The 15,946-nt window shown below is 36.3% G+C and overlaps 2 protein-coding genes and 1 long non-coding RNA gene across 6 annotated transcripts in view; 2 read left to right on the top strand and 1 right to left on the bottom strand.

The window, feature by feature from the left end:
• The window catches only part of rapgef5a (Rap guanine nucleotide exchange factor (GEF) 5a), an 89,275-nt gene extending 85,298 nt beyond the window's left edge, over positions 1-3,977 (top strand). For all 4 annotated transcript variants that reach the window (XM_026929812.3, XM_026929811.3, XM_026929810.3 and 1 more), the window contains exons 25-26: positions 143-197; positions 1,929-3,977. In XM_026929812.3, coding sequence (XP_026785613.1) covers positions 143-197; positions 1,929-2,047 — 174 coding nt within the window. In that variant the 3' untranslated portion in view covers positions 2,048-3,977. The remainder of the gene's footprint in view (positions 1-142; positions 198-1,928) is intronic.
• A 2,653-nt stretch (positions 3,978-6,630) lies between these two features.
• Positions 6,631-12,506, top strand: LOC113536202 (olfactory receptor class A-like protein 4). The gene is made up of 4 exons (XM_026930038.3): positions 6,631-7,416; positions 8,716-8,979; positions 9,225-9,479; positions 12,297-12,506. The coding sequence occupies exons 1-4, from the start codon at positions 7,150-7,152 to the stop codon at positions 12,504-12,506; spliced, it is 996 nt and encodes a 331-aa protein (XP_026785839.3). The 5' UTR covers positions 6,631-7,149.
• LOC113536203 (uncharacterized) lies at positions 10,024-15,749 on the bottom strand. Its single transcript, XR_003403669.3, has 3 exons — positions 15,660-15,749; positions 12,396-12,492; positions 10,024-10,327 (listed from the first exon to the last, which is right to left on the bottom strand). It is a non-coding gene; the product is annotated as an uncharacterized LOC113536203 (long non-coding RNA).
• Between the last annotated feature and the right edge of the window lie 197 nt (positions 15,750-15,946).

The following is a 15,946-nucleotide window of genomic DNA, read 5'->3' as shown; positions in this document are numbered from 1 at the left end:
CTATTTTTTTTTTTTTTTTTTTAGCAAGCACACTCTTTATGAAACGACAGCCCTTGACTGATTGCTTGCTATAATTGGAGCAAATGGAGCAAAATTTGTTGTTGTGAGTGTATATGTCTCATTTTCTTTTTCTCCGCTTCAGCACATGATTGCAGACACCGTCCGTCTCATACGCCACTGTCAGACTGAACAAACCGGTGAGTCTCCTGCTTTTGGGCAAAATGGCTGTGATCAACTGTAAACAACACTCTTTGCTTCTTTACTTTGAAACTACTGAGTGGATTTTCTTAGCCTTTTAGTTGCAGCTGGGTACAAAGGTATACAAGTCTATTAAAGGAAAACTCAATGTTTTTCAACCTAACCTCTATCTACTGTATCTGTAGTGTACAGTCAGCTCCAGAATTGTTGGCACCCTTGGTAAAGACGGGTAGCAAAGGCTTACGAAAAATGTCCTTGTGGTCAACTAGCTTAATCTCACACTGAAAATATGAGAAAAACCCAACCTTTAATTAACGTCTGATTGACATTTTTTTCCACATCCTTTTTTGCACATCTTTACCAAGGGTGCCAATAATTCTGGAGTTAACCGTATGTGGGAATTCCAACACATTTCCCTGTATTGAAGGAAAAAAAGAAGATCTGTTTACTTCAAATTCACTTATAATGGAAGCGTAAGGGCAGTTATTGGGGCGTTAAATGTCTAAAATATGCAAGCAGTCACCTGTATAATATTTAAATATTCACCAGATGTGAAGTGGACTTACTGTTACAACCTGGAATTGCTTATTTTCCAATAAAAGCACATCCCAGAGTGGTTTATTTATCTCATACCAAAGACATTTGCCAACAAATTACATTTTTATCTATTAAAGAATGACACGTCATACACTTTATCCTTTAATAGTTACATTTAACGTTGTGAAACGTCCAAGCAACACATTAGTTCCTGTTCTCACTTACATTGTAGCACCTATAAACAGTCGTTCCCTCATTAGCCTCTCTTTTTAGCTTGTCATAGCATCGAGAAACCAGAAAGCACAAACTTCTCCACAAATTCCTGTGTCTGAAAACTTAAGGTTCCAGTGTTACTGACTGTTACAAAGTGCTGACACTGGAGACTCCTTTAAACGTCTCCTCAGAAAACATCACCACATCAACAATTACTTTTTTTTGTCTGTTTATGTGGAGCGTATACAAGACAAGTCTCTGTGTAAGTTGTTACTATAGAAACAATCGTTTTTACGAATGAGCATATTAATATAAATTTACAAACATGCTGACTAAAGATTTTAAGCATTTTCCCAAAAATATGTTTTTAACTTTTATTATTTTTTTATTATTAACTGCCCTTAGACTTCCATTCTGTAAGTTTTCTCAGTACAGAAACAAGAAGTGTTAAAATTCTTCACATATATCTTAACAAGTAAAAATATCTAGGACATAGGTAGATTCAACTAATATTTCTCCTTATTGATCCAGAAATTATTACTCATGCTAAGCTTGAAATTGTCTTATTCTATTGGCAGATAATTCAGTTTATTTCAAGCATTTATTTCTAGAACAAAGCCAAATTATGTGTCAGTAGAATAGGACGAAATGAAGTTTTAATTCAGGAAATAGTATGTCTATAAATCGGGTTTATACTCTTATATTTGTTATATAGTATTCCCATTGTGAGAAATATTAAATATTTTCCTTTATTCATGATATCTTTACTTGCTAAGATATCATTTTTTTTCAGTGTAGGTTAGAAGGCTAATGTATTTCTATGACTTATTTCCAATATGTCATTAACAGAATCTTTCTGTAGTATCTTTCATAATATGCAAAGAATTTGTAGCTGCTGGTTGATTGTAGTAACAGCTCAAGGTGAAAATACTGTATATTTGATACTCAGTGTCCTGGTCTGTTTTTCTGGCTTTTCCCAGGAAGTGAAGTTGCCCAGAGCGACAGCGCGGACGTGAGATCCAGCGTGCACTACCTTCACATTATTGACAATCAGCAGACTCTTTTTGAGCTGTCGCACAGACTGGAGCCCAGAGCGTAACGCCACAACCTGCTGAATGTTCACTAGAAATGCGGCAGCATCTTCTTACTGCTGCCACCATGTCACGTTTGCTACGTCTTTCTTTCGTCTTTGTAAGCAGATTCGCACAGAGGGATCACGTCAAATTCCTCAGCACTGACTGAACAAACTGTCTCATTTTGGTGGCATGCACTCCTTTGACCAATAGATGGAGAGGTTGAGCCCCTTCATGAATAAATACCAATAGGAGTTAGATTAGAATCCTGTGGTGTTTATAATGCTTTTATTGTCTCTGCTGAGTCAATATTCACTAGTCGATATGTGGACGAGCCAAATGACACAACGTCAGATGTATGAAGATTTTTGAAGTTGCTACTTTTTTCAATGTTATATAGCACGTCTTTTTTCCTGGAGCTCCACACCGGAGCGTACTGTGCTGTTATTTTATGTATGTGTCAACTATATTACAGTTGAGAAGTAATATCGGGACACGACCCAAGCGTCCGAGTCGTCACACGAGTTTTCAGGGACATGCCTGAGATCCAGGCCTCGATACGGAGTGAAAAAGCAGGACAGAGACGAGCATGTGCTACGTCTGGACCCAGAGATGTCAAATCCATGCTTAATACAGACTTTGTAATTCTAAATATCGTCAGTCGTTGTGATATTTGTTTGAATCTTTTCAGCGGAAGTGGTTTTAGCCCAGCTTCCGTAACACAGTATTATTATCGGATACATGGTTCTTTTTCTTCTGTGCAATGCTTCAGACTCCTGATGCAGTCGTTAACAGAGTGCAGTGTTCGTTTCTCGCTTCACATGAGCCATCAGGTTTACTTTCTCTGATGCCACATTGGACTGAATCAATTTAAGCAGGAGGCTATTTAATTTTTTTTTTTTTTGTTGCATGTGTGCACATAATGTAATTGCACTTATTATATCTTTGTTTATACAGTAATGTGTAATATTGTATATAAGTTTATAAATGTACAAGTTTATCGTGAAGCATCTGCATACATATTCGATTTCTGTGCCAAATATTATTATGGGAGAGTGATTTAATATTTAACATTAAAAATTGTGAAACCTTAGCCTTATGTGCAGCTATTAGATTTTGCAAAAATGCCCAGACGTTCATTTATTGGGTTTATATATATATATATATATATATATATATATATATATATATATATATATATATATATATATATATACATATATATATATATTTCTTTTTTGGTCTATGGGGAGTCCATTTGTCTCATTTTTAATGCCCTCCACTGGCTGGACTCTTAAAGGGATCACTGAAAATATTTAAATTCAACACTGACACTCTTTTGAGAGGAGTATGATTTAAAAATAAAATAAATAAAAAGAAAGAAAGCCATGAATCTTTTACAGTATTTTTGGCTCGAATAAATAAACACCGCACATTTCTTACTGACATTTTTATGCCGTTACAGGACTGAGGCATTGTTATTATAATTATTTATTATTTTGTTTTGTTATTTATGTTTGACGAAGGATGATAACAGAGTATCATTTGTACAAATCTCCAGTTATATATATATATATATAAAACTATACTGTAATATTTTAATATGCTAAATTGTACGTTTTTTTTGCAGTAACCTGGTGAAAAGAGGTGACTCGACTCATCAAGTGTTGGGGGGAACTGTTTTAAAGGCTTATTGTATTTTGTTGCTGTTTAATTTTTTCACACCATGTCAGCTGGTTTGCATGTGGTAAACACACCGACACACGAAGATGAAAACCGCAATCATAAATATAAATAGATAAGCTCTGTATTATTTATGTATCAAAAAACGCAAAATGCAAAGCAATATGGTTCCCTTTTGTGTGTTTTCCTTCGTTGCTATAGAAACCACATACAACTTTTCTATAATATGCATTTTTACAGCAAATGAGTGAATAAAACATTTATGTAATATTACTCAGTGTCTTTTTCCAATTTATAATGTGCATCTTCAGCGACTTTTTGTCTGTAAAATTAACTTAAGAATTATTGGCCTTTCATGAAAATATGGTGATAAAGTGACCAAACATTTTTCAATTTTTCAAACAAAAATATTTTATTAAATAATGCAGCATTTTATACTGAAAAATAAAAAAAAATAACACTACTAAAAATATGTAAAACAGCACTATTTTATTACTGGCAGTCTATTAGCAAATCTGTTATATGAGATATGATACGACAAAAATATCATATCTCATATAACAGATTTGCTAATAGACTGCCAGTAATAAAATAGAACCCAAGTCTTAGTTCTAGTGCCTTAAGTTCATAGTTATGATTCCAGTCTAGTTAAATTTAGTCTTTTCTAGTTTTGCAACCTAATATTATTCATTTAGAAAAAAAATTGTATTTAAAATTGTATTGTAAAAAATAACTTTGTATAATGTCAACCATGGGCAGTGTGGTGAGAAAAGGTACAAACAGTAGCCATGTTCCTGCAACTTTATCTTAATCTTCATAATTTTCTATACAACTTGAGTCAAAAAAAACAAAAACATTTTGCAATCTCTTTTAGTAGCATGGACAGATTCTGTTCATTTTAACTGGAATAGCTGAAGCAAACATCCTCAGCACAAATATCCAGCTGTCTTTGGCTCACATTCATTATTATTTTGCTGACTAAAGCTTTAAAGATACTGAGGACTCCAGGTTCAGCAGTCTTACAGGTCACTGAGCATGAAGACTCATCTCGTCAGACTAAATAAACGTGACATACTCAGTGCTTACCATGGGATTTCCTCAGACACACATACCAGTTAGTCCACAGCTGTCAAGCATCACTACACTATGATTTTTTTCCCTCAGACTCTGCTCAGAAAGAGCTTGATGATGAGTTGAAGTGTTATATCAAGTTAAATAGCAGACTATTACAAAACACAGATTTCTGTTTCTAAACATTTGGTGATCATAAGTGACGTCCTATTTGGTGGCCCCACCATATCCACCTCAGGATATAATGCAAGAATTAAGAATAATTCATAATAATTAATACCCCTGTCCTTTTCATGAGAAAAAGAATTTGGTCAGAAGATTACTGGAGTCTCCACTGTCAGCACTTTCTAACAGTCAGAGGTAAAGTTGTAGCTTTAGGTTTCCCAGCCTAAGTCTTTAGAGAAAAAGGACTTTACACTACAAAATTAAAAACTACAAGATTAAGAGTGAGAGCAAGAAACGAGATGGAAATATTAAAACCAAAATATTAAATATTAAAAAAGGCAATTGCTTTTGTAACATATAGCCAGAAATTGCCATGACAGAAGTAATTATCAAGTCTTACCTTCTGTTTTTCACCTGCTTTTGTTGTTTTTTTTATTCCAGTTAAAGATAAATATGATGTGATCTGTGTTCTTGCTTGTCATGAACAACCCACCAGTGTAAAATACACCTTTAGTCTTTCACTCGCCCTAATAATATTTGTAGCCGAGGTTGTTAATTCATTAGTCTGCTAACAAGGTTCAAATCAATTAGACCAAGGTTAATTAATTCCCAGTTTCTCTGTTAACACATGCTCAGCTCTTTGTTTAAAAAATGATGATGTCTAGTGGAATCTCTCCCCATTACTATCATACAGAGCGAGGACAACTTCTCTGCTTATTTCATAACCAGCAGGATGACATTGCTAAAGCTAATTCGATGTATATGTATATGTTAGTGCATGTGATCTATATGGTGAAACCAGAATCACACACGTCCAACAGAGACACAACAGAGAAATTTGCTGATTTTAGAAATTCAGACTAATTTTTGTCTTTCAGGCCAACAAATAAATCATCGTATTTATCACAAAGATGGAAGTAAATGCAACAGCAGCTACAGATACTAAAATTCAAAGATACTAAGAATTTTATAACGTTAGTCATCATAAAATAATTTGTTAGAGATGGAAATAGTTACATTTCAGTGATTATCCACTTCCACCATCAACTCAATATTTCCCCTTAATGTTCCCAGCTCTTCTTTTTTCTTTTTATGTTACTGTGCATTATACATGGATGTGAAAAGTGAGTAGTGTATATGAGGTAAGTCATGATAAATTTCTCTGTGCTTTGCCTTGATTTTACTAAAGAAAGCAGGGAAAGATTTTCAGCTGCTTCAACCTGCAGGCTGTAACTTCACTCGTCATTACACCTAGCAAACTGGAATTAGCATAAGGAAACTGATGCTGCTTTCCAAATGCATTTTCATGGGGATTTTGCCTCCATTATTTTCAGTGTCTTTTTCAGTGTAATCCACCCACTGTGAATAAACAAAGCTGATTTGATCAACAAATTCAAACAAATTTGAACAAAGATAAGGGGGTTGGATTTTGTTCTATTTTAATGAACATTGAAAGGACAGGTGCTAATCCTAGCCCCGACCTTAACCTTTTTTTGGAAGTTTTTTCATTCATTTCAATTGAATTTGTAAGAGTGAGACCATAAAACAATCACAATTCAGGAGATTAAGTTGTACTCAGAGTACAGCTAAGCCAAATCTAAATAAGAAGGGAGATAGTTACTTTACTGGCAGAAAGCTATTATATCTTTATAACATAATCAAGACAACAAAACCAGCAAAGTTTAATCCAGTGGTGACGTAAAACCTACTGAAATCCTCAAACCTCAGGTGACCGTCAGAAAATAAACACCTCCTGTCTTTCTCCCTCATATATCAGCAACAGAGCGTGTTGATTAATTAGCTTGTTACCAAGCTGTGTTTCAATTAGCCAAAGTTAATTAATCCCCTGCTCACCAGAAAATGCATGTTCAGCTACTGGGCCAAAAGGTGCCACTATTTGTGGAGAAATATCTTTCATAGGCAGTATCTTAATTGAACTAGCCTGGGGGAGAAGTTTGGGGAGCTGCTTCTGAACTTAGTGAGGTCAGTATCCTCAGATAAAGACACATCTTGGGATTAGACATATTGGCCCTAAAGAGGTGGGCTCAAATGTAGCCAATGATAAACAAGAGGGATCAGAGACAAGGGACATTTGATGGAGTATCAAGCGCAAGGACACTGGTGGTACCAAAAAGACGACTAGCTTTAGGAGTATAGGCATTACCTCTATGTAACAGGTCACAGGACAGATTAGTTACAAGATTTATCCATGATGATAGCCAATAACACAGTCTCATACATTAAAAGGGTACCATCGGGTCAGTTGGAAGGTGTCCCGATGGCTTTATACTTAGTCCTGGTGCTGCTTGGCATTCTGGGAAACGCCATGGTGATCTTGGTGGTAGGGAACAATATTTTTCGGGAGCCTGGAGGGGGACGCAACTCCGACATGATCCTGGTCAACATGGCCTTATCTAACCTGCTGGTGTCAGTGATGAGGAACGTCCTGCTGGTCACCTCAGACTTTGGACTCGAGGTACAAGGGATGTGTGTTGAGGGCGAGGGTATTGATTGGTTATTATGATGTTTACCATACACTTTGGGGACTATTCATTTTTTAAAGGATATAATTGTAGGATTATAAGAAATTATTTCCTTTGTAAGTAAAAAAATTTATATTACTTGACCTTTACAAATTTTAGGTGAATACCTCTGTTTTATAGTTATTAGCTTATAGAGTATTTAATATAGCTTCAAGCTCAAATACAAAAAGTAACCATGATCTTTTACTAAAATATGAAATGAAATGTAAAATAAGAAAGAGAAAAGAGAAATTGTCAAAAGTGTCTTAAAAGAAAGATACTTTATATCTTCCTTCTTCATTCTTCCATCACTGCACAAACTGTGTAGCACCAGATCCCAATGTGGGACCATCATTTTGTGTGGAGTCAGAGAAGTTTTGCATCCTTAAGGAATGTTTTGACAATTTTGCCACCTACATAGAAAGGGTAGTAGGGTAAGGGTAGTAGTAAGAGATGCTTTCAACTGGCCTCTGCAGATTATTCGGGCAAGATAATGGGTTTATGCCTAGTGTTTTCAACATAGTGAAAAAGCCTTTTCACTTCCTTGCATACAACCAGTGCATAGATGGAGCATTTATATTCATAAGTGTCTGCCCACTTGTGAACTTTCCAGTATGATGGGGTCGCACATAACGTCCAGACCTGATGGGTAGTTATCTTAATAACATGCAAAAAATGGTCTATTCTTCCAGAATGGGGAAATCCCAAACTTGTAACATAATCTGTTGGATGTGTTGCAGTGACATTCATAGAAGTGGCAGCAATGGAAAATCAGGTACAGTACTTCAGGGTCTAGCTCTGTTCGCAAGGCAGTTGTACTAAGCTCCTCAGATTTCTGCAGTTTATTATGCTTTTGTCTTGCTGGTAGCAGATCTTGCCTTTGCCCCAATATATATATATATATTGGGGAATAAAACAATGTTTACAAGTGAAAACGAGTTTTACAAGTGAAACTTTCTTGTGAAAGTTGCACTTTCAACAAAACTTGGCTTTATTTTTACAAACTACTACACAATAATTTATATTAAATTACATTTACAATTACAAGTTACAGTTACAACTTATCACTGGTGATAACTGTGGGGTAGCTAGGATCATTGCCAATTGTTTGCTTGGTACAAATAAATTCATGCTGTCAGTCAACAAAGTACTTCTGAAGGAGAACAAGTCTGACAATACTGTAGCACGTTTACTTGCCGCATCTCTTGCCAGTTACCTACTTATAATGTTTCTCTTTTCATCTCTTGCTGAAGGTGTTATCCAATAAGGATTGGTGTCAGTTCCTGATGGGCATGTGGGTCTGGCTACGTTCAGCAAATGTTTGGTCGACGCTTTTTCTCAGTGCATTCCATTTTTACACTTTGAAAAGGGTAGGCCCTCCCATCGCTAGTCTAAACCCATCACGTGGTCCTCCCAAAGCCCTATTAATGTGCTTTGGTCTCATCTGGACCCTCAATCTCCTCTACTCTGTCCCTGCTTTCCTGTACTCCACAAATGGAGGCAAGAATGCCAGTGAGGTGAGGGAAGGAAAAAAAACAACAACAACATATATCTATGTTCCACAATGTCTACATTTACATTCATTTTATCAAATGTGAGCTGCCACTGTCCACATGACATAAAAATATTTACTACTCACTATAATAGTTTCAGTGTGTGACTAATAAATAAGAGGACAAATCCATTCAGTTATTCAGCTAATAGGCTTGATAAGAGGATGTGAAAAATCACTCACTAATCCACTGTCTTTGTTCCCCTACAGACACTGATGTTAGTGAGCAGTACAACCCGTCCTTTACTCGGCTGCTTGTGGGATTTTCCCTCCACTTACAGTGGGCTTGTATTTGCCACCACATCCATGGTGATCCATGAGGTCATCCCCCTCATCCTCATGATCATCACCAACCTGAGCTCCCTCCTCATACTGTACGCACACGGAAACGCACACAACGCTGCCAATAAGAGTCAGGATGCTCCCATCATACGCAGAGTGCCGGCAGAGAGACGTGCAGCCAAGGTCACACATTTATTTATTATGTAACTGTCCATCAATAGACATTATGTATGTAAGGCATGAAACACAATGGGACACGCTATCATATGAAAATAGTCAATGACCAGGTGGTGTGATGAAGTGGAGTTACTCTTACCACCTTGAAGTTGATAATTTTCCTATTATAGCATGGCCAAAGTGATTTAGTTCCTCTTATCACAGCAATTTTCCAACAATTACTATTATTATTATTTTTACCCATTTATAGTTACTTTTAATGCTGTGAAATGTCCATGAAACAGGTTAGTTCTTGTTTTCACTTATATGAACAATCTTTTTTTCCTCCTATGAAGCCTCCTTTTTCCCCTTGTTTGAAGTTAAAAGCAAACTCCATTGTCCTGATGACTTTCCTGTGTCTGAAAACTTAGTTACAGCTTTAGAAAGACTGTTAGAAAGTGCTGGCACTGGAGACTCCTTCTGTAAAAGCTAAAGAAATGTCTCATCTGTTATAAACACAAGAACGAGCAGACCCATAAGCAGAACACAGACACTAGGGTTGAAGGTTATACATGTTTTATTGGAGGTTAGGGTAGGAGAGTGTGGGAAGGGAGCATGGTCAAGGCAGGAAGTGAGCAGACGAATAGACTGGGGGAGATGTGATCCTGGCATACACTCAGGGATACAACAGAGTAAGCTCACAGCAAAACATGGAAAACAGACACAAGAAGGCCTGCCGTGTTATTGCACTGGAAGGTGGAACAATCTAGTGATGAGTGTTTGAAGAACTGGGGTTTATATGTGCTGCAGACTGGTGAACTGATGAGGAGCAGTTGTGATAAATGATTCAGCTGGGAGAGGCATGAATTGGAGCGCTACACACACATAACAGAAACGAGAGAGAGAGAGAGTGAGAGAGAAAACACTGGAACACGGGGAAATACACAGGGGCTATGGCCCAGACTATGACATCCTCACGGAAAACGTCAACATATCAATGATTATATATTTTTAATTGGTTTATGTGGAGCATCTGATGTACAAGTCCCTGTGCAAGTTGTTACTATAGAAACAATAACATATTATAATGAATGCATTAATGTGAACCTGTGATATGCCTTGCAGTAGGAAATACTGTAAGAGCTGCTGCTGTGATAGAAAATTAATCTGCACCTTAGAATATATAATTCAACAGTGCAGTGACATGAAGACTATTTAAAGATGCTCATAGCAGCCAGGAATAATTTTAATTCTTACTTACAGTGGCCACCAGTATTCCAGTATTCAACCCCCCTGGAATTTATCAGAATATCCTATTTTATTGCAAACTCATGTTCTCTTACAGTGAATTTTCAGGTCAAAATTAATTATTGGTCAGCAAGTATTGAAAATAAAATAATAATAATAAAAAAACTTGAAAAAGGTGCTTGCATAAGTATTCAGCCTCCCAGGTTCCAGAAGTTCCAGATGTAAGACGGAAGCTCCTTGTTAAGATATTGCCTTAACAAGGATACAATTGATTTATAATTGGCCTTCACCTGTGAAATATTAAAACAAAAAGTTTCTGATTTTGTGGACAAAAACCACCATGGTTGAACTGTCACTGAAAACATTCTGAAGGAAAGAAGTGAAAATGAACACTAAAGAGCATTCTAAGGAAGTCAAAGATAACATAATAGAATTTTCAAACTTAGGAATATGGTGTAAAATTACATCTAAGAGGTTTTACACCCCAGTAACCACTGTTGGATCAATAGAGAGGAAGTAGAAGCTGCGTCATACCACCCAAGCACTATCTAGACCCAAGGCCCTCCCTCAAAACCCAGCTCAAAAACAGACAGAGCCTAGTGAGGGAAGCCAAAGTGAGGCCAGTAGTCACTTTGATGGAGTTACAGAGTACAGTGGCTGAGATCGGGGTGAAGGTGCACCAGACAACCATTTTAAGAGCTCTGCATAATTGAGGACCGTATGGGAGCGTGGCTAGAAAAAAACTATTGCTAAAGAAGAGCCATATGAAAGCATGAGTGTGACCCAGTGAAGATGTGTTTTTGTTGATGTGATGAGACCAAGATCGTGATACTGTATTTTGGCAAGATTCAAAGCATAAGCTAATGCAGGCCTCAGTTAACATCATCCCTACAGTAAAATATGGTGGTGAAAGCATCATGTTATGGGGATGCTTTTCAATGTCAGAACCTGGGCTTCTTGTCAAAATTGAAAGGAAAATGGATAGAACAAAATACTGGGGGATATTACAAGAAAACCTGTTCAGTCTGCTTAAAAAAAAAAGCTTGGGAGAAAGCTCCCTTTTCAGCAGGACAATGGTCCCAAACACAAGGCCAAACAAAGGAGTGGTTAAAAACAAAAAAAGTGAATGTACTACTGTGGCCAAGTCAAAGTCCAGATCTGAATCCCTACTGAGAAACTGTTTGAAAATTGCAGTCAACAAACAACATCCAACCAAGCTGAAGAGCCTGGGGCAAATCCGCCAGGAAGAATGGATAAAAGTCAATCCCAAACAATGTACAAAGATGAAATGTACCCCAACAGACTTAAAGCTGTTATTGCAGCAAAAGCTGGTTCATAATTTGGTTGAATAAGCTGGTTGAATACTTATGCAAGCAGCATTTTTCAGTTTTTCCTTTTTTTAGAGATTTGCTGACAAATAATGTACTCTAAGAGCATATTGGTTTCCAATAAAATACTGTCTAGAACAACTTGTGTAAGTGTAATTTGTAATCCAGATTTATCTGATTACTTTAAAGGGGACTGAATACTTTTGCAAGGCACTATATATATCCTGTATTTATGGATTTAAATATGTAATGTTTTCTTTCTGTCTAGGTCATTCTAGCCTTGATCATTTTGTTCATCATTTCCTGGGGTGCCAGTGTCATCTCACTGAACTACTTTAACTACAACCGTGGCGCCTCATCTGCATACCTGCTGGTTCTTGCACGTTTCTCCAATAGTGCCTTTATTGCCTTCTCCCCCATCATACTGGCTGTGGGACACCGTAAACTCCGAGAGTTCATAAAGTCTATTGTCAAGTAAAGACAGAAAGCGTATTATGCATTAAGTCTAAAACATGTCTGTACATTAGTTTATCATAATAAATAAAGTGCAAAATTTAATGAATCCAATAGTCATATACATATGCCTGGTTTCTCTGGAAACACACACAGTGTGGGGAAATAAGTTGTCACATCTTCCCAGGATATTTTGCCACCACACCACCAGAAGGCACCCTCTCCCTTATTCTACAACTCTTCCTCTATGGTCATTTTCATTTCCTGTCAGTCAGGTATATAAAGCACATAAACTCTCTCACACACACACTGCGAAGGCTTGGCATTTGTTCCCAATTGTTTAAATTCTCCAGGCACTAGTGTGACTAACCCTGTGACCTTCATGAATCCGGAAGTCAGCCACAACCAGACAAAAATAATGGTTCTCCTGGAAAATGCAAAGGATTTATGATGCAGTGTTCACTATTACTTGGTAGTGCTCCCTCTACTTTTCCCAGGAACATCAGAGTAATCAGAGTACTTACCAGAGCATCAGAGCACGCTAACCCGTTTCTCCGAAAAAACATGTCTTTTGATTTGTACTTATAAATATAAGCAAAAACATATATTCCTAAACATATGAATAACAAAGATAGGTTTTAAAAATGAAATTGATAGGGAAAAAGTATTCAGACACTATGTTAAAAATATATATGTAACGTTTACATCATAATAAATAAAGTTCTCCAGTTCTCATGAAAATTGCACTTGGTGTCATTATAAAAGATGCTGCAATTGGATGGGAAGATTTCATGCAACAAGTAGCAATCATGGTGAAGATGAAGGGGGTTACAGGGACAACAAGACAACAAAGTTCTCAGGGGCAATATTATTAAACGAAAGAATGGAAAAAGCTACAGAGCTATAGCAAAGACCTTAAAGACCTTAGTGACCATCCCTGTCACTACAACTGGTTCAATATTGCAGGTGGAAATTTCATGGAACCACAACTAATCGTCCCCAGACAGACGCGCCATGCAAGATTTCTAAACACATTCTCAGGCTAATGATAAGGAAGGTAAGAGAGAAGCCAGGGGTCACAGGAAAGAGTTGTAGGATGACCAGAAAGCAGCAGGAACAACAGTTACACAGAGAACAATAAGTAACGAACTGCAGCACAATCATATCCACCACTCAAAATTTAAGATAGACTTTGTAATTATAAATATTGCCAGTCGTCATGATATTTGTTTGAATCAGTACAGTGGGATTTACCCCAGTTTCCATAACACACTAATATTATCTGATATACAGTACTGTGCAAAAGTCTTAGGTGATCCTGATCCTTCGCTTTAAAAAAAAAATGTGTGCAGTTTTATAAGGAAATGAGCTGTAAGTGTTACTGAGCATCTTGCAGAAGCAGCCACAGTTCTTCTGGAGACTTTAACTGTCACACTTGCTTCTTATTTTTGCAGCAAAACCCAGCAGCCTTCATTCTGTTTTTTTTTTTTTTTTTTGTCTGAAAAGTGTCTCTTATGGAATCTGCTGCTTTCTTTACTGACATACAAACATTTTTCTGTAACATTTAATTTTGTGCTGGAAAACTAATGTTTGGAAATCTAAAATGTTTTTGTACTGAATCAATAATATAGAAGTCATAAAATAAAAATCTATAACAAAGTTTGTACTGAAAAAAATAGGGTGCCTAGACTTTTGCACAGTACTGTATATAAGAATATAACAGCTCAGAACTCACATGGAAGGAACACAACCAGAAGGTTCACATTTAGAAGAGTAGTCTACAGTATATGTGCTTTATATATGCTGAGAACAGGAACTGACCATGGTGGCAGTTTTTTAAACACAACACTACTGTATTTGCAGTTTGCGAGCAAATTCATATATCGTGATTCGTATTGTGTCTTGTAGATATGCCTCTGAGAATCATGATATGATATTTTTTATCATATTGCCCGCCCGTAGTTACAAGTAGAACTCCTTTAGGAATCCATATTCATTACCAAAGTGTTGGTCCTAGTTCCTTAAGTTGCTAGTTTTTCCAGGATTTCAAGTCTAGATAAATTTAATCTTTCCTGGTTTTGCAACCTAATCTTCATAAAGAAAATCATACACGTCAAACGAACGTGGACACTGTGATAGGAAAAGGTACAAATGCTAACCCTGCCCCTGCCACTTGATCTTAGCCTATGTAATTTTCTATACAACTTGAAAAGTTAGCATAGAAAGTAGCATGGACAGATTGTGAATGGCTTATCCAAATTCAAAATTCCTACAGTTCTCTGAGCACAGAGGCTCAGATCATCAGACTAAATACACATGATGTTCTCAGTGTTTTGTTCCTACCATGGGCTTTCCTAACAGGCACACATACTAATAATTCTACAGTGATCTTCACTACTCTTTGTTGTTTTTTCATCAGAAAAACTTGTTTCTGATTGGTCAGAAGATGGAAGGAGTCTCCATTTTCAATGCTCTGTAACAGTCAGAGGTAAAGTTGTAGGAACTAATACTCTGTACTTATTATATATTTCTCTTTTTATGCTCTGGTCCTTATAGTAGCTGTTACTGATAGTTGCATAGCATAGTGTACAGTTTTTAATGTTAATGTTAATCTGCTAGCTAGATAATACTATTTAGACATCACTGGAAATAAATTAGTTTAATTCAATTATTATCAACTTGAAACTGGCTATTTTATACTCAGCTTTCTGTACTGATTTCCCAAAATAATTCTATAAAATATAAGTAGAAAACAGACAAACTATTTTACTGAGCCTATTGTGTACATTAAAAGACTCCACTAATATGAATAGTGAATGTTGAATAAATGACAGTATAAATGCACAAGTATTTAAAAAAAATCATGACACAACTAACCTGTTAAAATTTAAAAAAAAAAATTAATTGTTCAACCAAATAATAGTGCCATTTAAGTTGCTGTTAATTTAAACTATATGATTAATCGTTGGAGCAAGAAACGAGACAGAAATAATAAATCCAGCTAGTTAGTGTTTTTGTTTCTTTCTTTCTTTTTTTTTTAAATTGTATATGTCCTATTCTCCTTGTTCTCCTTAGACTTTGTTCAATACTGACTAATTTAACTTTAAACCTATAAACAATTATTTTTGCCACATATAGCAAGAAATGGCCATGATATGAGTTTATTATTAAGTCTTACCTTCAGTCTTTCATCTGTTTTTTTTTCTTCAATTAAAGATAAAAGATGTGATCTATGTTCTTGCTTGTCTTTAACATCTCACCAGTATAAAAACGCCTTCAGTCTTTCACCCACTTTAATAATATTTGTAGCCGAGGTTGTTAACTAATTAGTCTGCTAACAAGGTTTGAATCAATTAAGCAAAGGTTAATTAATTCCCAGTTTCTCTGTTAATGCCCGCTCAGCACATCTTTTAAAAAAGGATGACGTCTACTGGAAATCTCAACACATCCACATCGCCCTCATAC

This window comes from Pangasianodon hypophthalmus, chromosome 23 (genome assembly GCF_027358585.1).
Source record: "Pangasianodon hypophthalmus isolate fPanHyp1 chromosome 23, fPanHyp1.pri, whole genome shotgun sequence".
NCBI lineage: Eukaryota > Metazoa > Chordata > Actinopteri > Siluriformes > Pangasiidae > Pangasianodon > Pangasianodon hypophthalmus.
Note: the sequence above shows the minus strand (reverse complement) of the source record. Positions and strands in the feature narration are given on the sequence as shown.

Coding starts and splice junctions, on each gene's coding strand:
- LOC113536202 (XM_026930038.3), top strand. CDS start 7,150: ATGATGATAGCCAATAACACAGTCTCATACATTAAAAGGGTACCATCG. Junction 7,417..8,715: donor CCTCAGACTTTGGACTCGAG/GTACAAGGGATG, acceptor CTCTTGCTGAAG/GTGTTATCCAATAAGGATTG. Junction 8,980..9,224: donor GAGGCAAGAATGCCAGTGAG/GTGAGGGAAGGA, acceptor GTTCCCCTACAG/ACACTGATGTTAGTGAGCAG.